The 26,059-nt window shown below is 48.7% G+C and overlaps 2 protein-coding genes across 2 annotated transcripts; both read left to right on the top strand.

The window, feature by feature from the left end:
* Positions 1-461: 461 nt before the first annotated feature.
* On the top strand, positions 462-10,477 carry LOC135444701 (lymphocyte antigen 6E). Its single transcript, XM_064706767.1, has 3 exons — positions 462-608; positions 4,762-4,881; positions 5,993-10,477. Exons 1-3 carry the CDS (start codon positions 557-559, stop codon positions 6,199-6,201), a joined length of 381 nt encoding a protein of 126 aa, XP_064562837.1. The 5' UTR covers positions 462-556; the 3' UTR covers positions 6,202-10,477.
* Positions 10,478-19,816: 9,339 nt separating this feature from the next.
* Positions 19,817-24,303, top strand: LOC135443427 (ly6/PLAUR domain-containing protein 2-like). Its single transcript, XM_064703647.1, has 3 exons — positions 19,817-19,868; positions 23,322-23,441; positions 24,089-24,303. The coding sequence occupies exons 1-3, from the start codon at positions 19,817-19,819 to the stop codon at positions 24,301-24,303; spliced, it is 387 nt and encodes a 128-aa protein (XP_064559717.1).
* Positions 24,304-26,059: the final 1,756 nt, after the last annotated feature.

Here is a 26,059-nt window from a genome sequence, read left to right as displayed (position 1 = left end):
ATGTGTGAGGACGGGGTGGTTTGGAATGCGTGGAGGACTATGTGTGTGTGCAGCTCAGGGGATCTGTGAGAGGAGATGCACGGAGGAGGGAAGGGAGGCAGGAAATCAGCAGGTCCTGTGGGTAGAGGGAGTCAGAAAACCACGGAATCCCAGAATAAGCTGAGTTGGAAGGATTTGACTTGTATGAGTGGGGTCGAGCACAGACGCAGCCCCCTACTCCCGTCTCTTCCTTCAGGGAAACACAGGGGACCCGAAAAAGGGCTGGTAAAAGCCTCTTGGGGCACGGCTAGGGGAAACCTGGCTCTGTTCCCCCTTGGCCAGCCACTGCCACGCCGACACGCACTTCCCACCGCCGCTTTCCCGGCCCCGGTTCTCCCTAGCGGGGAAACGAAACAAGGCGTGGCCGGGGAGGCGGAGGGGGGAGGCGGCGCGGGGGCCGGGCCCGGCCCGCGGGGCGGAGCCGCCGCCCTTTCCCCACCCCCGGCGCCCGGCCCTGCCGCCAGCCCTGCGCTCCTCCAGCCGCCCTGCGCATCTCTCCGGCCACATCGTCCGCACCATGAAGGCGCTCCTGCTCGCTGTGCTGGCCGCGGTGCTGTGCGTGGAGAGAGGTAAGGGAAGGGGATGCTCCCACCACCATCGCCTGCCCTGCAGGTCCCCCGGTCCCTCGCCAGCCCTGCGTTAGAGAACAAATTGGGGGTTGGGGGAGCGATGCGTGTGGGAGGGTAGGCTGTGGAAGTTGGAGGTGTTTTGGGGATATAAGGGTTGAAAAGGGGTCGGGGCCGCGGCGCTGAGCCGCGTTATGGTTCGGAGCGAGATGCGGGGGTGTCTTCCCAAGATGTGCCTCGCAGCAATGTCCCTCCTGGAGCAGGAACTTCAGGGCTGCCCCGCCTGTATGAATAGGTGAGCATCTCCGGCTGTGCGGGTGGATATGCTGGAGCTTTTCCCAGTTGCAGCTCGAACAAAGAGCAGGGCCGGCTCCGCTCCCCTTTTTCGGCGCAGCCAGCCGGGATAACGGCGCTGGGATGGGCTGAGATGCAGCCGAGGGGAAGGAAGGGGGGTGGAGGGGAGAGGCAGCCCAGCCCCGGCAATGGCTGATGGAGCAAAGTCAGGGCAGAGCCACTCGTGATTCTGGCTCCTGCTGCCCCCTCCGAGCATCCTTCGAGGCGCGATGACCCCTAAGGGGACAATGCCCTGTGAGGGGCTGCTGCCGAACCTGGGAGAACGCGGTTCCTGTTGTTGTGTGTTAAGCTGCCAAGTTGCCCAAGTCTCAGGGCCTGCCATCCCCTCCTTCCCCACGGACTCCATCCCTCACTATTCCAAACTCCTCGGGGCCGTGCGAAACCACGTATTGTTCCCATATGGGAGAAACGAAACAAAGAGGCAAACGGGAGAGTTCTGAGCTTTCCCAGCCCCTGCTCAGCAAGCAGGATCCCTTCTTGTTTTCTGAGGTGAAACTGGCTGTTTGCTGCCCTTTCCAATTCCTCCCTCCCAGTGGGATCCGGCTGTTAAAGCATTGGGTCTCGGCAGAGCCCAACTGGCTTGGGCTCAGTTCCAGCGGCCAAGGCCAAGGCAGTAAAGGGTTTCATCCCCCCCCAAAAAAGCACAACCCCTTCAGCTTTAAAAGTAAGTTTTTATTCAGGCAAAAGGGTTTGCTGCAGGTGGTTTTATCCCCAAACACTTCCAGCATGTCCTGGGGGGATTTCACAGAAAAGCTTTACCTCCTGCTCAAAGATCTTGCCTGTGGATCTTGATAAGGATTTTGCCTAAGAGAATGGAAAAGCGACATCGGGGCTGAATGGGAAAGCTGCCGAAGCAACAGCATTTTCCTGGGGCTGACGAGCTCCAAAGTGGGCTTTTAAAGGCCTTTTTCCCCCTTGTCTTTGCAAGAATGATTCAACCTCTTATCTCTAGGAATTCCCCCAAATGCCCTGTTCTGTTTTGGGAGCCCTTTGTTCCTCCGAGAAGCTAAGCAGCAAACAAACAAACACATGAATTCTTCCACTGGTGAAAACAAGGCTTCTCTTTTGCATTGTTCAGTCTTGTGATTTTTTTTCCCCTTTTTTTCTTGTAACCTTGAGCTCCAACTCTTGCTCCGTCTATAGCTGCATGAAATTATTTCTGCCACCCCTCTTGTGCCTTTTGTTTAAACCACTCAGCCTATTTGTGCTCTCCTAACTCTGCAGTGGATGTTTTTTTGGGGGCAGAAAGTGCCTGAATATTTCAATATTTCCTTTCTTAAACTCTGCCTCTGCTGGAAGGATTTTTTTTTTCTGTTAAGACAAGGGGTAATGGGTAGGTGTGACAATGAAAAACACGGGGACAGGTAGGACATGCAGTGGCAGGAGCAGGGATTGAGTCACGTGGCAGAGAATTTCATGCCCAACAGCACTTTTATGTCATGTCCAAAGATTTCTGGTGCGTTTGCTCCTGGAACCTTAAATGAACAGCATTGCACCACTCGGTGCCTTCAGTGCAGTGAGCAAACACCCATGGGGACATCTGTCCTGTGCAGGAAGCCTGTAATCCACATCATTCCTGATTGCTGAAGATTCCTGGGATGAGTCAATTCACCTCCTCGGGGTGGTTGTGAGGTAAAAGAGTTTGGGACGGGTCACCTGAGACTTGGGAGCAAGACTCTGAGGTCCCACATGGAGCTGTGGCCAGCCCAGCGAGGGGCAGTGACTCAGTGGCTGGTCCCATCCTCCTCCTCCTCCTCCCCGTCTCCTAAACGCAGAGATCCACCGAGGAATCTCTCCTGGAGGTGTTGACTCAGCTGGTGGCCCTGTAATCCCGGTGCTGTGGGTTGTGGTGGCTGCCTTGGCATGCTCAGGTAACCCGGGTTTGTTGTGGGGGTTGTTTCCAGAGTGAGGATCCAGGAAATTCCTGCTTGGGGGTTTTTGTGGTCTTGGCTTCCATTCCAAAGCAGAGATTTGGCTGCTCTGCTGTGACATTCAGATCTCCCACTAACCCACTTTAATCTGTTTCCCTGAGATTATATTTTGTTTTCTTTCCCCTCCTCGGCTGTGGCTGCTCAAAAGTCATTCCTCTGAGAGCAATTGTTATTTTTTTTTCTCATTTTTTCTTGTAGAAGCCTTTTATTTTCCTGAGAGAAGCAGGAATGAGAAGAACAGTCCTGTGGCAGAGTGGGGCAGATGCTGAGCAATATTTGTCCAAATAATAATTCTTCAAAATATCCATGTCAGGAGCTGCTGAGCCTCAGAGAGCTTTTCCAGGGCTTCAATTCCTTAGGAAAATATACCAAGGGGGTCCACAAGAAAGCTGGAGAGGGATAGGACAAGCAGGAATGGGTTCAAACTGAAAGAGAGTAGGATTAGTTTAGATATTAGGAAGGAATTCTTCCTTGTGAGGGTGGTGAGACCCTGGCACAGGTTTTCCAGAGAAGCTGTGGCTGCCCCATCCCTGGAAGTCTTCCAGACCAGGTTGGATGGGGCTTGGAGCAACCTGGGATAGTGGGAGGTGTCCCTGTCCGTGGCAGTGGGATGGAACTGGATGATCCTGAAGCTGCCTTCCAACCCAAACCATCCTGTGATTTTTGATAATCCATGGGGCTGCCTCACACTTCCCACCCTCAATCAGCCCCCGCTCTGTTTTGCATCCCATAAATAAAGAAAGGGGAAGGCAGTGCCTCGTGGAAAGGCTGCCTGGGAGCTCCAAAATCCCGAGTCCATGGAAGATTGGGAACAGACCTGATCTGTCTGCATATGTAGGTCAACAACTGCAGCGTGGATGTGATGCTCTTGTGTGTAAAATACAGAGATCAAAGTGCCCGTGGCCTTGCTGAGTCTCTGGTCCAAGCTGCTTCCACAACCATTTCCCACCCCAAATGCTGTTTTCTCATCATTCCTCTTTGTGAGGGATGAGGGATGGGAGCCAGCTAATCCATCCTGCTGCTGTAGGATAAGCCTTAAATGGCCTCAAGTTGCTCTGGGGGAGGTTTAGTTTGGAAATGGGGAAAAAATTTCTTCACTGGTCAAATTTTGGAACACTGGTGGAATCACCATCCTTGGAAGCGTTGAAAAAATTGTGCAGCTGTGTTGCCTAAAGACTTGGTTTAGTGCTGGAATTTGGCAGTGCTGGGTTAATGGTTGGATTCAAAGATCTTTGAGGTCTTTTCCTGAAATGATTCCATGATTCTATAATTTTAGAGGACCTGCTGGTCTGCAGATCTTGAGCTGAAAAATAATTTCTACCTCATGTGGCAGTTCAAGCATAGCCTGATCTTGGTGCCCAAAGCTGGGTCATGGAAAGTTTGAACCTGTGGTCACACCTGGAGCATTTCCCATCAGTGTCACAGCATCATAAAGTCAGAATGGTTTCGCTTGGAAGGGACTTAAGATCATTCAGTTCCAACCTCCCTGCCCCAGGCAGGGACATCATGTCCATGGTGGCTGAGCTGAATGATCCCAAACCTCAAAAATTTCTCCTCTGGAGTTTGGTTTAAAGTTGGCAGCTGTAGCTTGGGCACACTCTTGGTGCAAACAGGGTGGTGACAGAAAGTACCAGGCTGTGTGGTTGTATCAGCTTTAGCAGATAAGAGCTTTAAATGCCTCCCTGAGGCTTGAACACTTTGCTTGGCCAATTTTTTTGGGAAAAAAAAATCCCCTGTTGCAGGTTGATAAAAGTGAAACCAAAAACGTGGCTGTGGGCAGATGCGAGACATGCCGTGGGACAGAGGTGGGGACCTCCAAGTGAGGACATCTTCCCACCAGCTCCTAAATGAGGTTTGCCTTTCTCTCGCAGCCCACACGCTCGTCTGCTTTTCCTGCTCGGATGCCTCCTCCAACTGGGCCTGCCTGACGCCTGTCCAGTGTGGAGAGAATGAAAACCACTGCGTGACGACGTACGTCGGAGTGGGACTCGGTGAGTGCTGACAGCACCTCCTCCTGCCCCTCCTGCCTTCTCTCCTGGGTCACCTGCTGAGCTGCAGCGAGGCTTTGCCTTCTTCTGGTTGGGTTGGGGGGGAAAAACACCAAAGAAAAAAAAAAAAAAAGGAAAGTTCTGCTTAGCAACTGAGTGTGTCGGACCATCCCACGGGGATTGTGAGGAGGGACGCGCTGCCAGGAGGAGTCACGTTAAAGCCCACGTGCCTGCACCGATGCCCGCCACTCCGGGGGGAATTTCAGGCTGCTGGGGGCGGGGAGTTTGCTGATGAATAAGTGAAAGCGTGGAGGATGCTGCAGGCTCCCTGTGTGGGAAGCTCCAGGGTTGCTGCTCCTGCTGATTTTTTTGCCTCCTGCTTGGGTTCTTTGTCCCCGAGTCCCAGCCTTTGCTTCACTTTCTGTGGATGAGGCGGGAAGGGAGGGTTGTGGGTTTCCTTCCTGTGTGCCTGGAGAGATTTGGGGTGGGTTCTGTCCTTCCCAGCTGCTGTGCTGAGGGAGGCAGGATGCTCTGGCAGATCTCCTGGAACCTTTGCAGGAATCGGAGCCCATCCTGGCTCTCCCTGGCAGGAGTGGGAGAATTTCATGCCCAAGTCTACAGCGTGGGTGGGTCAGATGTGCACAAACAGAGACTGGGAGCTTCTATAAACTTCCCTTCGTAGCCACTGCTAATGGTTTCCTCTTTCCTCTTAACATGGGCTGTGCCTCTCTGTAAAATGCAGCCTTGGCTCCCAGGTGTCTCCCCAGTGCTCCCTGTCTCCCTTGAGGAGCCCCAGAGTGAAGCTCAAGAGGCATTTTTGGGATTCCTCACAGGAGCTATTGTTGCTGAACATTGACCAATCCAAAAGGGTGTCCCTGGGGTGTTGTGTGGTCTCTGGGGTGTTTGTGTGAGCTTATCAGGGGTGATCCTTGATAAGATGGGCTGGCTGGGATTCCTGTCTCTGAGAACCACTTCATCCCCTCCAGAGCACTTCATCCACCCTGTGCCACCTGCACCACCCTGAAATTCCTTTGCAGAGCAGGTGATCAGAAAAAAAAACCCCACATTCTAAACCTACCTCTTTTCCTTCCTCTCCCCGCCACCCCAAATCCAGGCGGCAAATCCGGCCAGTCCATCTCCAAGGGATGCTCTCCCATCTGCCCCAGCGCCGGCATCAACCTGGGGATTGCGGCCGCCTCCGTTTACTGCTGCGACTCCTTCCTCTGCAACATCAGCGGTTCCAGCAGCGTCCGAGCCAGCTCCACCATCCTGGCCTTGGGAATCCTCATCAGCTTCATCTACGTCCTCTGGGCTCGCCAGTGATGGGGCTGCCCGAGGAAGGGCCGCCTCCCACGGGTCTCGTTAGCCAATATCTTCTCTGTTGCTGTCTGCAAGGAGATCCTCTACTTCTCAGCAGGCTTCCAAGGTGATTGTTTCCCAGACTTTTTTTGCTCTTCCAAGCGAGTTGGAGGACCTGGGTGGTTTGGCTGAGCTTGTTCTCCTCCTCCTGTGGACGTCTCCCGCTGCACTCTCGCTCCTCCTTCGCCGAGGTGGATGATTTTTGGAAGGGTTTCTGCTTTTTCTACCTATTAATAATCCCCCCTCCCACCTCCCCTAATTTCTAAAGTTGGTTAAACCAGGCTGGGACTCACAGAGAACAGATTCACCCCAAGCACCATCAGGTCTGCTCCAGCACATGGGTGGCACAGGCAGAGGGAATGCAGGATCCAAAGGGAGACACATTCCTGGCCCCTCGCAGCTGCAGTCTCTTTTTATAAAATAGTCTCGTTTCTTCTGATCCTGGGCTGACTTTTCTGGAAAACCAATACCGTGTACCTTGTCCTTCCAAGTTCTGTAAGTGCCAGACCTGAATAAACTTGCTCCTGTTGTTACCTGAGATGGGACGTGTGTGTGTTTCCTTGCTCCAGGGATTAGGAACTCTTTCATGGAAAATCCCAATGTTGGTACTCAGCAAGAGGGTCCCTCACCCTCTCGAGCAGCTTTTGGGTGCTTCATCTCCACATCCTTTCCAGTTGTGAGCAGCAAATCCATCTCTCCTCCCTGTTGCTGTCCTTCCTGATAAAAACTTCCGGGCCAGCTTGTTCCACCTCCCTTGGGAGTGACTTCTTCCAGATGCATTTTACTGATAAATGCCAGGTTTTGGGGTCTGAGTCAACTCTAACGGAGCAATGACCCTGGCAGGAGGACTCTGAAGTGAATCTGCATTTTACAAAGACTTGGTGCCTCAGTTTCCCCACTTTGGACTTGTCGTGGTGACCACCACAATGGTGATACCTGAATGGGCAACAGGTCTGAAAAATGTGGTGGAGTCAGAGGAGAAGATGTCAATACCCAGAATTTTAGGTCCAACCTTCAATGCCTGATGGTGCCCATGGACTGCTGGAGGTGACTTCACCACCCATCCTTCCACATCTGCTGTCCCTCAGCTCCCAGGATCTTCCCAGGTGTTTTGGCAAGGTTTTTCCTAGAAGTTTTCAGCTGTCTCCTGCCCTCTCTGTCTTCTGTCCTGCCTACTCTGCTTGCCTGTGGACCTGCTCGCCACAAACCAAGCCAGAATTCAGCCTTAAACTGCCAAGTTCAAGCTCTTTGTCACTTCCGCTGATTGATCAGCACTGGGCTTTTATTTTTCTTCTATTTCTAGCAGCCAAACCCAGGTGTTGGCACATTTCAGCCATGCCTTGTACCTGCTTCTCCTATTCTGTGTCAAAACCCAAACAAAAGCTCCACAAACTTTCAGTTCCCACCTCTGTTCCCCCTTCAGGTAGGGATGAATGAAAGGTGGTTGCAGAATTGTACAGAAATGTTGGTAACAAAAGTGGTTTTATGTTGTTTTTCCCCTCCCTCCCTTCTCCTATTTTAATTAAAGGCACAGAGATGTTAATGACAGCTTTTCCAACAGGAGGGATGGGCCAGTGGGATGTGAGCTGCAATTTAGGGGTTAATTTGGGAAGAATGCATCACTTGTGCTGGTCCTTGGATGTGCCTTCCTTTGGATAATGCATCCTCCTGGGACCTTGGGGCCCGAGGTGCCCCACAAACCTCTGCTATACACGTGGGGCACAGGGAAAATTGGGGAAAAACCTCCTAAACTGAGATGAATATTCCCCAGCTTCCCCGTGCCTCAGCCTTCCTCCCAAATGGGTCCAAAACCTTGTTTTTTGGGTTCATTTGTCCTTCAGCACTTGCGGTGACACCAGAGCACTCTACATTGAATTTAGGGAGGCTCTGTCTTTTCTGGCCACCTGCAAAAAGGTTTTGGGGTTGGTTTGGGACCCGATTACCTTTAGCAAAGAGCTGAACTTCAAAGCCATCAGCTGTGTCCTGATGTCCCTCCATGCTTTTATGAGGATCCTGACGGTGCCACGCTGGACAACCCCATGGGCTGAAGACCTGGTTGTCTCCTCCAAGGGCCCTGGTTGTCTCATCCACGACCATCTCCTTCCTTTCTTGAAATTCCTTGGCCAGTGCCAAGGATTTGGTTGTGCCAGGCTCATGGGAGGAGCATCCAGAGGCTGCTTATCCCAAAAAATAACAAATTACATTCATGGAATTGCCAGGGGAGTGAGCTGAGGGTTGGTTGGATAAATTTCACAAGGAGATTAGTTTTTCTTCCTCGCTCTCTTTTTGTCTCTTCCTTCCCATGTACTCTAATCTAGAATATGGAAAAAAGGGATATTTTCAGTATTTCCTTTCCTGGCAAAAACGACATTTGGATGGATCCATGTGTGTTTGAGAGAGGGAGGGGGTTGACAGCTTGTCACAGTTGAATCCCAAGCACTTTCTCATCAGTCATGCCAACTCTCACTATTCCTGGTCCTACTCTAGGTTTTATTTTTTGCCTCCAAATCCCCAGAATGAAAAACTTGGTGAGAACCTCATCTGTTGTAAAACCCAGGCCTAAAAATGGGCAGGTGAAGTAATTAAAATAATTATTAATAAGGCAATAAGTAGGAAAAGCAATGGGATTTATGAAGTGTTCAGACTGGTGGGTGGGTTGTTGATCCAAGTGCTGGATTTGGAATTTAAAGGCCGTGGTGGGACAGCCCTGAAGTGCTTTGGATGTGTTTCTGTGGACTATGGAAATTAAGAGATCAAAATCTGAGCAGAAAATTCAGATATTCACCTGTTCTGACAAGACAAGAAGTTATGAGGGGAGGAGGTTTGGCTCCCTAGAAGCATAAAATATCCTGGAAGAGTTTTTACTGAAATTTAAGAACTAAAGTGAAATTCCTGCCCACTTTGGAGCGTGTTCCTGAGAAAATGCTTTCAGTGCTTCCATCCTGGAAATGGCTGTAATTCACCAGCAGCTGCTGCCATCTCCCACCACCACACCAAGGGCTCGAATTTTTTGTGGATTGTCTAAAAATGCTCAAAATCCATTGTGGCATCAGCACTTCCCACCCAGGATCTGGGAGTTTGCTGTTTGCCCCAAGAAAAGGACTTCAAAACAAAGAACCAAACAGTTCTTCCAGCTGGTTTTGAGAATTATTTTTTTTTTTAAGGGAAAAATTTCTTTTGGAAACCACAAACCTGATGTGACTTCCTTGCTGCAAGAGAGCAAATGATTGATTTGTTGTTTGATTATTGCTCCAAGGATGCACTTTGCTGCTCCAAGGATGTCCTGGATTGGTGTTGGTTTGCTCAAGTTGGGGTTTTTTCGAAGGAATTTGTCTCCCAGGGACTTTATTTGCTGTGATAAAAGGAGGCTGTGGTCCCACCACCCCTGTGGGAAACTCTGGTGGGGGTGTCCGTGTGTCCATGGGATGAGTTATAGGATCCGTGCCCTCTGGAAAAAGCAGATGTGGTGCACATCTGGATGCCTGGAGGTTTGGGGCTCTTTCCCTTGCTCTGGTTGGTCTCAGCTGTTTGGCTTGAAGGTGGCTCTGGATCCTTGATGCTGAAGGAGTTATTCCACCCCTCTCTGAGGCTGTGGAACAGGAATGGGAACAGAAACGCCTGGTTTTGCATTTTGGGAATGCCCATGGTGCCCAGGGAAGCGAAGCCCTGGGTTGGTCCTGCCACCTACTGGCTTCTGCCAGACTTGGTGGAGGAACTTTGAAGTCCAAATCTCCGAAAGCAAGGCGGATGAGCTGCCTCAAACCAAATAATTGCACCCAAAGCAGAGAGTCGTCATCAGCAGAGACAGATTGAAGGTTTTAATTCATCCAGCTTTTCTGTGATTGTGGAAATTGAGAAATAAAAGGCTTGTGAGGATTCCCAAGTCCAACGTTTTCCATGGGAGCACTTTTTGCCAGCCCTAATCCTCCAGTTCCATCAAATGAAAATACACAAAGCCAATAAAATGTTGCAGAAAAATTTAAAAAAAAGTTGGCACGTTTTATTTCAGCTTTGTTGGATGATCCGAGGTGGTTTCCCTGAAATGCTGATTTTACTAATTCCTATCTGTGAGATTTGTAACTGTGTATTATCTTTATTGTAACAGGATAAACGGGATAAAGAAGCATCCATCCCTTTAAATATATTAACCTAAGTATAAGTGAAGTGTATGTTCCATCTTGTTTCTTATACTCTAATAAAAATATATGGAATTAATAAAAAAAAGCATATACACTTGGAAGGAGATTTTTGGATGGTTCTGCAGATATTCCAGATATTAACTCTTGTTTTGTGTGGAAGGAAAATGCCTGGATTGTATTCCAAGCTCAGAGCTGCAGGTTGTGGGCTGGAAAATAAAAAGGATAGACCAAATTGAGGGACTAAAGGAGGGTTAAATTCCTGCATTTCATCTCAGGGCCATTGGAATCTCTTCCTGGGGATGGATAAAGAGCAGGGATTGTCTTTGCCTTCAATAGCTCATAAATATCCTTGACTTGCCCCTGACCCCCTGGGAATGGAGATGGGATTTGGCCTTGGAGTCTGCGCTCTTCCTTGTGGGAGCGGGCTGCTATTTTGGGCACAAAAAGGGCCCTGTGTGGGTGTCCGTGGGCAGCTGCTCCTCTTCCTGCCCTCCCAGGGATCCAGCCCTGCTCCCGCCTCCGGACACACAGACGGACACACAGACAGACACACGGACACAGGGCTGGGTGCTCTGGAGATTCCCCCCATGCTTTCCCCAACATTCAGCTCTGCAAAGTTGTGTCCCTCTAATTTTTGTTTAAAGACTTTATGGGATCCCATGGGAGAAGGGGATTATATTCCCTGGGGAATTTAAGACAAATGTGGAATAACAGTGATGGGCTTGGGAGTTTTGATCCTTTTATCAGGTTAATTCCAGGCTGGATTCTATTTCCACTGCAATCCGTATTTTTGCAGCCTGATTTGCAAGTGGTTTTTGGGATGGGAGGGCTCCAGTGGTGACAGGGAATATTTTGGGGACTGGGGGGACATTGCACAGAAGAAACTTCCACGTCCTTCTTGCCTGGCATTCCCATTTCTCCTCACATTGTCACCATGTCCCAGCTCCTGCTGTTCCCTAAGGACCTGCCTGTCTCTGCACAGGCCCAGGATGGACTTTTCCCTATTTCACCTGTTTGGAAAGTCGAGGGAAATGGTGCCACATCTCCTATTTGCTCTTCAGATGTTCCTCACTGGCATCCCAAGGTTGTCCTGATCATCCCAGGATGGGAGACCCCAAACGGGGCTGAGGTGGGAGAATTCCGGCCTTCCCATCACAGGAGCCTGGAATGGTTTTTGTTGGGAGGGACCTTAAAGATCATCTCATTCCAACCTCCTGCCATGGGCAGGGACACCTTCCACTATCCCAGGGTGCTCCAAGCCCCATCCAACCTGGTCTGGGACACTGCCAGGGATCCAGGGGCAGCCACAGCTTCTCTGGGAATTCCATTCCAGGGCCTCACCACCCTCACAGCCAAGAATTCCTTCCCAATATCCCATCTATCCCTGCCCTCTGGCAGTGGGAAGCCATTCCCAGTGTTCTGTCACTCCCTCCCTTGTCCCAAGTCCCTCTCCTGGAGCCCTTTCAGGCACTGGAAGGGGCTCTGAGGTCTCCCTGGATCCTTCCCTTCTCCAGGCTGGACATTCCCAGCTTTCCTAGCCTGGCTCCAGAGCAGAGGGGCTCCATCCCTTGGAGCATCTCCATGGCCTCCTCTCAATCTGCTCCAGCAGATTCCTGCCGTCCATGTGCTCATGACTCCAGACCTGAATACAGTATTCCTGATGGGATCTCATGAGGGCAGAGCAGAGGGGTTATCTCCTACCCTTTGTTGTTTCTCTGGACAGGACTACTCTCTATCCATGGCAAATATTGGTTTTGGAGGAGGAAAAAGCTCTGGATCTGAAGAGGAGTCTCTAAAAAGCTGATTTATTTGGGAGTTTTGACGTTTTGGAAGAGTCAAGAAAGGCTTGTAGGAAGGGAGTTTGGAATTTAAAATTGGAGGGGTGCTAAAGGAAGACAAAAAAAAAAAAGATTGAATAAGAGCTCCACCTTTCTGCCAGTGCTGACCCTCTCCACCCCTTTTTCTTCCCATTCCATGGATTTTGAGAGATTGTGGGGGCAAGAGGGGAATGTCACCCTGAAGGGGAGATGGAAATGTGGGAGGTGCTTTGTGTGGCTGTGGGAGCATGTCCCAACCTTCCTGCTTACCATCTCCCAAGAAAATGAGATTTCAGGAGTTGCACAGGGTGCCTGGGTCTCCGTGATGTGACTTTTGTGGGATGCAGGGAAAAACTGGCCACCCAGGACTGATATTAATAACTTGTTAATAAATCTGCACAGAAATGTGACACAAACAGCACCAGACTCGTGAGGACAGAGGTGTGAGCAGCTCCCTGCTCTCTGCTCTGCTCCAATTAACACCAGCAACTGGGTGGGTTGAATTTCACACGGATTCTTGTCACACTTTGTCACCCAGAGCTAAACCAGGTGCTTTCCACAGGTGCCCAAAGTGCTCCTGGCTCAGATTCCATCTCTCATTGCTCAGATTGTGGCGATTCACTCACCCATTGCTGCTCCAGAGGCTGAGATCTGCACCCGAGCTCAGACCAGTAAAACCTGCTTAGTTCCAGGAGCAGCAGCACCCATTTAGTACCAAACTATGAAAGGAAAGATGCCAAAAAACAAAAGAAAATCAAGTTCAATTCACTCAGTAGACAAAGAATGGTGGCACCTTGCATGTGACCACTCAGGTTCTTTACAAGAACAAGGTGGAGCTACTCCTGCTGGAATTCAGCTCTTGGGTTGTTCAAGGCAATTCAGATAAAGTGAATTTTTCTCCGTATTTTATTTTCACCTGGAGGTTTCTAGTCCCCAAGCAGGTTGGAACCAAGTGTCTACAAACCAAGGATTTTGGGAACAGTGAAACTTAAAAAATACTGCAATTAGCCTGGAAAGTCCTTCCTTCCTCGGGAAATGGGCTGGGAGGAGGGATTTGCATTTTCTTCTCTTGTCAGGAGGTGGCAGTGGCAGGTCCCAGTTTTGCCAGCGCCTTCCCTTGGGATGGACCGGGATGGGAGTGCAGCCATTCCAGGACCTTCTCCTAAGGGGTGTGATGGAGAAAGGACTTCATTTTGAACCTGTGGATGAGGAATAAATCCATCCCAGACCTCCCTTTGACCCTTTTCCATGCCAGATGCCATGGGGCCCCCTGAGCCCTCCCTTCCCATCCTATTTTCCAGGCTGAAAAAATCCATCTGTCTCATAACTCCTCGTGTTGCCTGGGGTTAAATCCGTGTTCCAAGTCACATGAAATGTTGGGATCACAGGGACATGGTGGGAGAAGCTCAGAGAATTGAGTTCTGCCATGGCTTGGGCAGGGAGAGGGGGTGGATCAGGACAGGTGGTGATGTTGTGAGTGTCTGATAACAGACAGATCAGATGAGAGGAGATAAGGTCTTTTCCAGACATCTGGAACAAGCCTCACATTCCTAGGTGCCTTCTTGTATTGTGAAGCCATTCCCTCTTGTCCTGCCACTCCATGTCCTTGTCCAAAGTCCCTCTCCAACTCTCCTGGAGTCCCTTTAGGCACTGGAAGGGGCTCAGAGGTCTCCTCAGAGCCTTCTCTTCTCCAGGCAGAAAAATCCCCATTCAGCCTTTCCTCACAGGGGACGTGTTGGTTTCCTCACCTTCCCCAGGGTGAAATGCTCTGGAAGCCACAAGTTTTGGGATCAGAATCATCTTCCTGAAATCTTCAAGCATCTGGAGGCCATACCTGAGCTGTTTTTTTGGTGCAGGACACACTGAGCCTGTCACCTGGGCAGCAGAATCTTCATTTAAGTTTTCTACTGGTTTGGGCAGCTCCCAGCAGCCAAAAACGTGGATATTTCCAGGTCCAGTGCCAAGTTTGCAGGATTAGAGGGAGATGGAAAGGGCCTGGAGGCAAAGCTGGTGCTTTTCAGTCGGGTTATTTAGTGTTCTACACGTGTTGTCCTTGTTCTTCCCTTCTGGGTCAGCAAGAAGTGACTCAGGTAGGAAAGTATCTCCTGTTCCTTGGATTAAGCCTGGAACAAAGGCAAGGGGTAATTAAGGCAGGTAACAGCTACACTGAACTGAGTGATTTACATTCCTGCATCATTAACAATGCCTTGGAAAAGCTGGATGGGGCAAATAATCTCTAAATAAGTGATTGCTGCCTCAGTCAGAGTTGATGGGGAGGGAGAATTTCTCAGCTTAGAAGCAAAAAAGAACAAAAGGCAGCCAGAAAAGAATTGAGACGGAAGGAATTAAAATTCCCGCCAGTTATAAATATATGATCAATCCTTTCTGTGTACAACATAAACACACTTAAGGAATTATGAATCCTCTAAGATTTTAGGAATTATGAATCCTCTAAGATTCCCCCATGGGATTGCTGTATGTGCTGGCCACTGGGCAGGGAAGGGACGGACGTGCAGGTCTCACCCTGAAAGAGTTAAGAGCTACACAGAGGTTAATCTAAATAATAACCTGGAGATAAGAGGTACCTGCATGGAATTCAGAGAGGGAGAAAAACAGGTTGGGGAAAAAAAAAATAAAAAGGCAGGTGAATGATTACCTGGAAGGAACAGGACTCCTTATAAAAATAAACCATCTTGTTCCTACCTTTTTCTTCTGGGGAACATCCAAAGTTTCTCTGAGCCCCAGGTGCAGCTCACAGCACATGGCTGGGGCAGAGAGGGGGACACAGCGAGGTGTGGTGGGAACCTGGGATGAGCAGCAGATTCACAGAACCCTTTGTGGGGTGGTCTGACCCGTCTGACCTGGGTCTGGCTTTAATCACATTCTCTCAGGTGCCTGTTGGAGCCAGGACACAGCAGAACCCTGGGATGCATCAAAAGGAATGTGACCAGCAGGTCCAGGGATGGGATTCCTTCCCTCTGCTCCACTCCCTCCTGGAGTTCTGTATCCAGCTCTGAGGGCCTCATCACAAGGACCTGGAGATGCTGGAGCAGGTCCAGAGGAGACCAAGGTGATGCTCCAAGGGCTGGAGCCCCTCTGCTCTGGAGCCAGGCTAGGAAAGCTGGGAATGCCCAACCTGGAAATGAGAAGGCTCCAGGGAGACCTCAGAGCCCCTTCCAGTGCCTGAAGGGGCCCCAGGAGAGCTGGAGAGGGACTTGGATCAAGGGATGGAGGGACAGGACACAGGGAATGGCTTCCCACTGCCAGAGGGCAGGGATAGATGGGATACTGGGAAGGAATTCTTCCCTGTGAGGGTGGTGATGCACAAGCTTCCCAGAGAAGCTGTGGCTGCCCCCGGATCCCTGGAAGTGTCCAAGGCCAGGTTGGATGGGGCTTGGATCAACCTGGGCGAGTGGAAGGGGTCCCTGCTCGTGGCAGGAGTTAGGAACGGGATAATCTTGAAGGTCCCTTCCAACCCAAACCTTTCCATGATTCTTTGTTCCAGCTCAGTGCCGAGGTGAAAATCAATGTGGAGAGAGCTCCAAACTTCCTGCAGCTCCAATCTGTGCCAAACCCACCCGTTCCCAGGTGTGAAAGCCACAACTCTCTGCTCAGCTGGGTCCTTTGAGCCTTGTCCCACCGAGGGGACACATGTCCTTTCCCTGAGGGCACCTTCCAGAAGCTCAGTTATGGGAATCACCTGATGTTTACATATTCCAGAGGTTTGGAAGAGGGATGAAGTGACTCCAAAGCTGTGCCAATGTAATGGTTTTTGAGCCAGGCAGAGACATGTTGGATCCTGGCCATACATTGTAGGGGATTGTAGTAAAATCAATTAGCAGGAATAAGGCTGCTGTGACTAATGAGCTAATGAGTGGTGCCTTAGTGAAAATGGCTCTAAAAGAGCTGCAGGGTTGGATTCCTGACTCACCATTCACAGGGATAGGCCAGAGTCAGGCTTGGCATTCTCTATTTTTTACTTTGTTTTTCCAGCATTCTGTTTAACTTTTAAAGACATTCCTCATCAATGGAGGAGATGGAGAAGGGCAGGAACACCTGTTTAATTCCTCTCTTTCTGGTGTGAGAACCTCAGCTCCGGAGAATTTTTTGTTTCTGTGAGGGACAGGTGGGGGCTGTGGTGTCCCAAGAGGCAAAATTCATGGTGATTTAATCCCTGGCATCTTCCCAGCAGCAGTTCAGCGTCAGAGTAACCCATCCTTGGTGCTTCCATGAGAGCCTTTCATCCCTGACCCATGGAGATGCTGGAGCAAATCCAGACGAGGCCACGGAGATGCTCCAAGGGCTGGAGCCCCTCTGCTCTGTGGAGCCAGGCTGGGAGAGCTGGGAATGTCCAGCCTGGAGAAGAGAAGGCTCCAGGGAGACCTCAGAACCCCTTCCAGTGCCTGAAGGGGCTCCAGGAGAGCTGGAGAGGGATTTTGGAAAAGAGGTGGAGGGACAGGGCACAGGGAATGGCTTTAAACAGGAATTGGGATATTGGGAAGAAATCCCTCCTTGTGAGGGTGGTGAGGGTCTGGAATGGAATTCCCAGAGAAGCTGTGGCTGCCCCATTCCTGAAGGTATCCAAGGCCTGGTTGGAGCAACCTGGGATAGTGGAAGGCGTCCCTGCCCATGGCAAGGGTTGGAATGGGATGATCTTTAAATCCTCTTCCAAAACATCTTGGCACTAGCACGTGCCAGGGTCATGTCAGCACCCCTCCACCCTTAAATCCAATCCCATCTTTCACTCCTGCATCTGCCAGCTCTGGAAATTTGGGATTCATGAGAGATACATCAAGAGCTCATTAGAGTAATGAATATGGAGAGTTCAAAGTAATTAAGTCAAGCAGGCTCTCAGTGCCTGTAGCCCTTGGTCCCTGAAACTCTGCCCTGGAGGTGGATGGGGAATTTTAGGATTTGCAGTGGAATTGGGCAGCCTGGGAGTTTGTGGGATTTGGAGATTTCCGGGCTTGGATGCAAGTGAGGCAGGGCTGGTGAAGATGCCTCCACCCTGAGACTGCCTCAACTGGCAAGGTAGGACAGGAAAAGAGTTTGGCACGGGATTTCCAGGCTGAAAGTAAATATTTGGTTGAACTTTTCCTCTTATTTATGACAACAAACTTATCTGAAGAGTGAGAGTTTTTGTATTAATTTTCCTTTGAACAGATACACTAAAACATGGATATTTTTTTTTAAATCCAACTTGTGACAAGGCAGATTTATGCCGATTGTGTGTCTTTTTATTTTTTTCCAGCAATTAGTGGGAAACCCTCCCCGTAGGACAGGTTGTGGTTTCCTACAAAATAATAAAAGGAATTCAACAAAACAATGTTTGAATATTCTCATTAGTTCTTGTTAATTTTTTTTTTTTTGGGTGAGTTGCCAGCCTTGCAAAGCAGCAGCACAGGGTGTGCATAAAAGAGGAGACATTTCAGGGTTCAGATAAGATCAACTGAAACCATAAACAAGGTGTGTTGACATCCCCCCAAAACCACCCTGCGGAGCGAAGGAGGGAAGAGGATTTAGAGCAGGGTGGTGGCAGAGATTCTTCCATCCAAGATTTTCTAAGGCGAGGGAGATCACATTTCAGCTGTGCAGGTGGAACCAGTCATTTAACACATATTGTTCGAGGCCACTTAATACCAGAAACCAGAAGCCACACCCCATTCATGTTTTTTTCTTTTTTTTTTTGTTCATTATGAACAAGGCAAACACCGTCAGAGGATTTCGCCTTTTTAATAGGATTATAATATTTTCTGCTGAACATGAGGAATGCCAGACGTGGAATATACCTAAATGTCTTTCCCTAGGTAATTTTTGGGGCTGCAAATAACTGCTTAGCTCTCATAATCCACATAATTACTGTATTAGTGAGGCAACTGTGAAAACAACCTGTCGGAATTCCCGAGGTTGGAAGTCTCCCAGAAATGGTGTTTGGAAAAGCTGCAGGGATTGCTGAAATGCTGAGACCACCTTTAGGTTGGATATTAGGGAGAAATTCTTCCCTGTGAGGGTGGGCAGGCCCTGGAATGGAATTTGAGAGAAGCTGTGGCTGTCCCATCCCTGGAAGTGTCCAAGGCCAGGTTGGATGGGGTTTGGAGCAGCCTGGAATAGTGGAAGTTGTCCCTGCCCATGGCAGGAGGTTGGGACTGGATGGTCTTTAAATTCCCTTCCAATTCAAGCCATTCCATGATTCTGGAGCTTTAGATTTGGAGAGATGATGATTGGATTTTTTTATCCAGCATTCCTAGAAAAACTTTTAACATTCCAAGGCAGGGCAAAACAAATTGGCCTCAAGTTGCACCAGGGAAAGTTTGGATTGGATATTAGGGAAAATTTCATTGCAGAAAGGGTTGTCAGGCATTGGAACAGGCTCCAGGGTAGTAGTGATGGAGTCACAACCCTGGAAGAGCTCAAAAATGGCACTTGAGGAGAGGGTTTGGTGGGGAAAATGGTGGTGGTGCTGGTTTGACTCTGGATGTGATGATCCTGACATCTTTTCCAGCCTTAATGGCTCTATCATTCCAAGAGTTCACACGAATTACCCTGAATAAAGTTCCTTCGATGGTGGAATAACAAAGGTGGTAGGGATATCTCCAACACCATCTTGGATTCAGCTTTTCTCCATTCCTTAGTAAAAGTCTGTGTTGGGAGGGTGCCTGGCATAGCCACCTAAAGGCTCTTCGTTCCCAGTTTTTGCAATTCCACACTTTGCTCGTCCCATATTGGAGGAGGATTTCCTAGCATAGAGCTGGCCTGAAGTGCAGGAAAATCCAGCAGATGCCTGGGGCAGCAGAGTTGGGAATGGGAAAAGTGTTTGGGAAGCAAAAATGTCTTGAGCTTGCAACCACGTTTGGAGAGGGTTGGCTCAGAGCAGAGGGGCTTCTCCATTCCATCCTTCCTTGGGATAATGAGCCTGAGAGATTCCTTTGGCCCAAACTTTTGGGTCCTGGTCCTGTTTATTTTCTACTCCTCAATGCTTTTTCCAGTGAGTGAGTGATTGAAAGTCAGATTTCTGCTTCTAGACCAGGCTGGACAACGCTTGGAGCAACCTGGTCTAGCATAAGTTGTCCCTGCCCATGGAGAGGGTTTGGAATGAGATGATCCCTTCCAATCCAAACCATTCCATGATTCTCCTCCTCCTGATAAACTCTGGACCCCACTGAAGGTGAAAACGCAGAGGAGAAATACCCATGAGGTTCAATTCCTTGATGTTCACACCCAAGGCATTTTTATCCAGGATTTCTTGAAACCACTCCCAAGAAAGGAGAGGAAATAAGAAAATATCCCCAAGCTGCAAGACAAGACCTGGACACCAGGATTACTTAACACCCCGGGCCTTCCACATCTTGCTTGGACACAAAACACCAGGCTTAACCAATCCCAGCCATTGTCCACCCTGCAAAAACGAATTTTCTTCTCCAAGGAACATGAAAAGACATGACGGAGTAGCAGGAGGTGGGGCCTGCTTTGGAGCTCCTTCAGTTCATTTATAGCTCAATGAGAGTAGTTTTTCCAGTAGATTTGGATCTGGGGACGGAATCGTTGCATGGCAAATCACTGGGACGTGTGGCATCGGTGAAGAGAGGTGACAACCCAGTGACCAGACAGCGAGGGCTGTGCAAGATGAAGGTGTTTCTGTCTCTGCTGTTGGCTGCTGTCACTTGCATGGATTTGGGTGAGTTCCTGCTAGGATTTATCCAGACTCCTTCAGGACATGCAGCGTGCTGGGATAGGATGTGCCCTGTTCCCTCTGAAAGCCATGTCTCTGACTTTTGCCAGGAAAAAAAAAATCTGTATTTGGAATTTTCCATATGTTCAGGATGGTGCTAGTGTCATTGAGATTGTCAGGTCAGGCTCTTTAGGAAGTTTCACAAGGCAGAGTCTGATTAAACCCTGTCATTCCTTTAATGCAAATTCCCACTCTCACTTTTTCATGTTCATGCTCTATATCACTTTTCTTTTTTTTTTTCTTAGCATTATTTTTAACTTTCTGCACCTTTTTTTGATACTTAGCCCTAGATGTCAGTTCCATGCAGCGTGTGTGGGAGCTCTCCAAAAATGTTACATGTGGGATTTATCCAGTTTTAGAAATGGGACAGATGGGCTGGGACACTGCTGGAGACCCAGATACTCCAGGGTTGTTGTTTATCATGGAATCATGGAATGCTTTGGGTTAGAAGGGACTGTAAGGATCAAAGTGAGGCACTGGAACAGATTACCCAAAAAAGTTGTGGATACTCATTCCTCGAAGTGTCCAAGGCCAGGATGGACTGGAGTTGGAGCAACCTGATCCAGTGGAAAGTGCTGCTGCCCATGGCAGGGGGTGGAGTTCCATGATCATAGAGGTCCCTTCCAACCCAAACCATTCTGTGATTCCATTCCATGGTTCCATGATCCTCCCTCCATCCTTTCTGTCCCTTGTTTCTACCATCACACCAACCTCTTGGACAAAAATTGATGGTCCCAAGCTTTGTTGGTGTTCTGGATATATTCTCCTGTTCTCCAAGGTAATTTGTGAGCAGGATCAGTCCAGGATCTGTGACTGTTCATTGGGATATTCTCAGATCCAGACAGTGCCAGCTCTGATTTTATCCGTGCCTGTCTATGGAGCTGTCAGGATTTTTTAACTCCTATTTATTTCCTTCTTTTGCAAGGACATTTTCAGTTCTTCCCTCCTTGCTGAGCAGACTCTGCAGGGGAGAAACAGGTGGTGGCTTGTTTGGATTTCTTTTCAGAGAGGAACACAAATCCTGTGGGTTGGATTTGTCCAGCATCCTGAAATGTGAGACTAAAAGTGATGCTTCCTCCTAAAGATAAATTTCACAACTGTCAGACATGAATTAGTGCAAACAAAGCATCAGGTCATGATGGGCAAAGCAAGAGAATAAAGTTTGCTTTAGCAGGAAAATTGCTGTGTTTGTTTAAAAAGAGCTTTTTCTGGCTCATTAATGAGGATGGTGTCTGTTTTCACAGGGTGACTTTTTTGCCTGAGCCTGCTGACATCCCATTGGAGCTGTGCTGGGAGAAGCTGAATAATTTCTCTTTTTTAGTGAGGTTTTAAGGAATTTTAGCAGGAATGTCACACAGACAGGGTGACGAGGGCTTCCCAGACTGAAGAGGGGCTGTTGGGGTGTGATGGCACCAAAATACATCAGTGTGGTTGTAGCACACACTTTGAGGTGTCTGCTGAGGGCGTGGAAGAGAGCACCTAGAGGAGAGGACCCAGATCAGATGTTGGGTTCCTCAGAAAAACTCACAGAGAGCAAAATGCCCTGAAAAACGTGGCTTTTTTTGGTGATAGGAAGCACCAGACTCTACTTTGATTTGATATCTTTAGCTTCAAGTGCTCTGTGTCACAAAAATCTGGGTTCTTCAGTGGTTTCCTCCAAAGTTTCTCCATCTCAGAAGATTTTAGGCACTGAAAGACTTGGGCTGTGGTTATTCTGTGGTTGTAGGAGCTGAGAAGCACCTGCAGCTCTCAAGGGCTTTACAGCCTAACAGGGATGAGGAACATCTCTGAAGTAGCGAGGGACAAGGCAGGAGGAGCTGGTTCAGGATGGATTTGGAGTCCTGAGTAACAAATTTTGTATCTGTGGTGCCTGCCTAGAGCAGAATTTGTCACATGCAAACCATTCATGAAGCTGCTGACTGGTTTAATTCTTCTCGGTAACAGTGGTGAGGTCCTGGCACAGGTTTTCCCAGAGAATCTGTGGCTGTTCCATCCCTGGAAGTGTCCAAGGCCAGGTTGAACAGGATTTGGAGCAACCTGGAATAGTGGAAGGTGTCCCTGCCCATGGCAGAGGGTTGGAACTGGAAGATTTTAAGGTCTCTTCCAGCCCAAACTGTTCCAAGGTTTAAAATAACCCCTCACACATTCTTCTCACAAACCCAGAATCTCAGCACAAGGGGAAGGGTTGTGCTCAATTTGTTCTCAGTTTGATGGAAATAAATTCCTTCTGTCTGGGACACCCTCCCAGCCTTTGGGAAGAGCTGGCAGAGCGGATGGCACCAGGGGAAATTCTCACTGCTGCAACACACACCCAAATCTGACTTTTTTTTGTGTATCCAGATCCTTCACCAAGGGGACAAACCTGACCAAGCTGACAAATTTCTGACCTGGTAGACAAGTGATGAGCTGTGGATATTTTCTGCCTGGATTTCAGGAAGGACTTTGATGCTCTCTCCTATAAGATTGTGGATTCAGGGAATGGTTTGGGTTGGAAGGGACCTACAGATCATCCAGTTCCACCCCCTGCCATGGCAGGGACACCTTCCACTATCCCAGGCTGCTCCAAGCTCTGTCCAACCTGGCCTTGGACACTTCCAGGGATGGGGGCATCCACAACCTCTTAAGGAAACCTGTTCCAAAATCCTCATGGACAAGGCATGGGCTGGGTGGACAATTCTGAGGAAAAGCTGGGACTTCTCAGGCTGGAGAAGTGAAGGTTCAGATTGGGAATCTTATAAATGTCTGTAAATTCCTGAAGGGAGAGAGCAAAGAGGACAGAGCCAGGCTCCTTTCAGTGATTCCCAGTGCCAGGACCAGGCAAAGGACACAAACTGAAACACAGGAAACATCAGGAAACACTTTATGACTCTGAGGTTGACTGAGCACTGGCAGAGGTTTCCCAGGGAAGTTGTGGAATCTCCATCCATGGAGACATTAAAACCCCACCTGGAGACAGTCCTGAATTAGAGGCTTTAGGGGGTCCTGCTTGAGGGCAGGGATTGGGCTGGTGGAGCTCCAGAGGCCCCTTCCAACCTCCCCCATTGTGTGATTCTGGGAGTTTGGGAGTCTGAGATTACTTTCTGATGCTCTGCTAAAGTCAAGGAGATGTGTAGATCCAGAAAACAGAGAAATAAATCAGCCCAAGCTCTTTCCTGTGTCACAGGGTGTCCTGTGTGTGTGGCTCTGTCTTGTTTGACTCATCACAAGGAGTCTGAACCCGACCTGAGGCTGTGCTTTGACCACCAGACCTTTGTGTTTCTCATTCCCAAACACCTCCTATTATTCCATTCCCATTCTCAGCATGATTATTTTGGAAAATCCCCCCTGAGAGATACCTGGAGAGGATCCACACTGAGATCATCCTCATGTTTTCCATCTTCCCGTTTTCCCTCCTCACAGGACACTCCTTGCAGTGTTACACGTGCAAGGAATTGACCCCAGTTCAGGAGTGCTTGAAAATTGAGAACTGCACAGAAAAAGAGACCATATGCAAGACTACAATCTATTCCCTGGAAGATGGTAAGGACAATTCCTTCTTTATCCATACTTTTAACAGAGAATCTATGGCTGTTCCAGGAATTTTTAACAGGAATCAGTGCTTCGACAGTGCTAGTGTGGAGACCAGTTCCTCTTTCCACTTAAAAAGTGGAGAAGAATTCCTATGAGAGCTCCAGCTCTCAGGCTGTTGTGGGAAGCAGTGTTTGTGCAAGGGAATATTTGGTGAATTCAAGCTCCTGGTTAATGCTCAGAAATGAGATTTTAACTTTTTGCAGGGCCATGTGGTGATAGGGAAACAGGGAATGGCTTTAAACCTAAAGAAGGTGAGTTTAGATTGGGATTTTAGTGAGTTTGATTTAGGATATAAGGAAGAAATGGATGGGGAGGGTGGGGAGGCCCTGGCACAGGTTTCCTGGACAAGACATGGTGCCCCATCCTTGGAAGTGTCCAAGGCCAGGCTGGACAGGTCTTGGGGCAACCTGGCATAGTGGAAGGTGTCCCATGGCAGAGAGGTTGGAATTTGACAATCTTTAAGTTCCTTTCCAACCCAAACAGTTCTCTAATTCCATGACACCAACTCCTGGTCGATCAGGAGACAAAAGACAATGGTGATTCTCCCCCCTGTTTTTCCCATTCCTGACTATTCCTGCTTTTTTTCTTTGCCATAGTTTATCCCCACACGGGAGTCTCGACTGTCACCAAGATGTGCTCCTCTGTCTGCGAGCCCTCTGATGTGGATGGCATCGGGATGACACATCCTGTCACCTGCTGTTTCTCTGACCTGTGCAACGTCGATGATGCAGCATCGACATTGGGGGTCAGCGTTGTGCCAGTTGGGATCCTGACAAGTTCCCTCTGTGTCTTTTTCTGGACTAGACTGTGAGGGGATGATGGGAGTCATTCATTCCAAAAATTCCATGAAGAAAATAACCTCCCACCAGCCCAGCTTTCCAAGTGGATGCCTCATGAACAACACTCAACAGCTCCCCAAAATTGTTGGTTTTGGTTTTTCTTTGTTTTTTTTTTTTTTTTGTTTTGTTTGTTTGTTTGTTTGTTTTCTAATATCCACACTTTCCCCACAACTAAGAGAGAAGCAGAACACAGGAAGGCCCAACTCAATTTTTTAAATTGATTTTCCAACAACTCCCCCCAAAATTAACTATGGAGTTTCTTTGTTGCGATGGTGTGGTTGGGTTTGAAGTAAAAAATTAAAATGTATGAAGTATATTTAAGGCAAAAAAACCTTGAAAAGAGCCTTCCCTATCTCCTTAGAGCAGGTCCTCTCTGCCCCATCATTTTCTGCTGTTCTTCCTAGATCTCCTTCTTTGTACCCAAAAAAAATTAAGGAGACATTTCTGTGTCCAAAATATGAGACAGGAGACTGAACTTGCCATGCCAATGATCTGTTCCAGGGAGGTTAAAATCTCATGTTCTCTGTACCCTTTTGAGTAGAATAAAAAGAATCTTGTGTTAAAATGGTTGTAATCACATCTTATTTTCCCCTTTTTTTTTTTTTTTTTTTTCATTTCCAGACTCCCTCTTTCAGGGAGTTAACACAGTTGGGTTTTGGGGTCAGTCACACAGCAGATGGATGAGACATTTCCCATTATCCCTCACTGGAAGTGACTTTCCATCAGCATTTCTTCCATCAACTCTCCTTGTACAAATCTATCTTTACTGGGAATAAAAATCTATCTTAACTGTACAAATCTATCTTTACTGAATTTTCCCTGAATTCCTTGTGTATTGCTCCAGGCTCCTACATTTTGATCTCTCCTGCTGTGGTTCTGCACTTTCCTACAATCCCCTTTCCAAGGTCCAGCAAAAATATCCTCCTCCAATTATCACCCTGCTCCTGACATTTGGGATAACCAATCCAAATGTGATATAAACTCTTCCCTGTGGCAGATGTGATTTCCAAGAGAGGTGGCAAAATTCCCATCCTTGCGAAGATTTCATGGCCTAGATGGATGAAGTCCTGGGAAACCTGGGCTGACCTCAGAATTGGGAGCTTGGATCAGGAACTTGGGTTAGGAACATTCTGAGGTTGCCTTTCCAACCTGAGCTACCTAAAAATAATTATTCCAATGGGATCACTGGAACACAAAGACCATCACTTCTAGGAATTCTACAAGGAACACACACTGGGAAGAAATTCTTCCCTGAGAGGATGATGAAGCTCTGGCACAGGTTGGCCACATAAGCTGGAATCCCTGGAAGTGTCCAAGGCCAGGTTGGACAGGGCTTGGATCAGCCTGGGGTAGTGGAAGGTGTTCCTGCCCATTGCTGGGGTTGGAATGAGATGATCTTGAAGGCTCCTTTCAACCCAAACCATTCCATGATTCCATGAAACTCTGAAAGCTCCTTGGTGGGGACTTCTCCAGCTCTGCCAAAGTCACAGATCCTGATGCCAAGCGGGTTGACCCCAGAGGTGCCACCTGGGATAAAACCAGGAAATCTCAACACTTGCCCCACGATTTCATTTGGGGTAAGCGGTGAAATTGTTTTCAGTTTCCTTCCTTGTTTCAATTTCCTCTGCCCTTTGTCCCTCCCATTTATGACTCCCTTGAACCACTGAGATTTTTTTGAGGTCCACACCCTCCAAAAATGATCAGGCACAGCTGATTGCAGGCACCTCT

The sequence above is a fragment of the Zonotrichia leucophrys genome, chromosome 2, assembly GCF_028769735.1.
Source record: "Zonotrichia leucophrys gambelii isolate GWCS_2022_RI chromosome 2, RI_Zleu_2.0, whole genome shotgun sequence".
NCBI lineage: Eukaryota > Metazoa > Chordata > Aves > Passeriformes > Passerellidae > Zonotrichia > Zonotrichia leucophrys.
The sequence above is the reverse complement of the archived record's forward strand: the minus strand, read 5'-3'. Positions and strand labels throughout refer to the sequence as shown.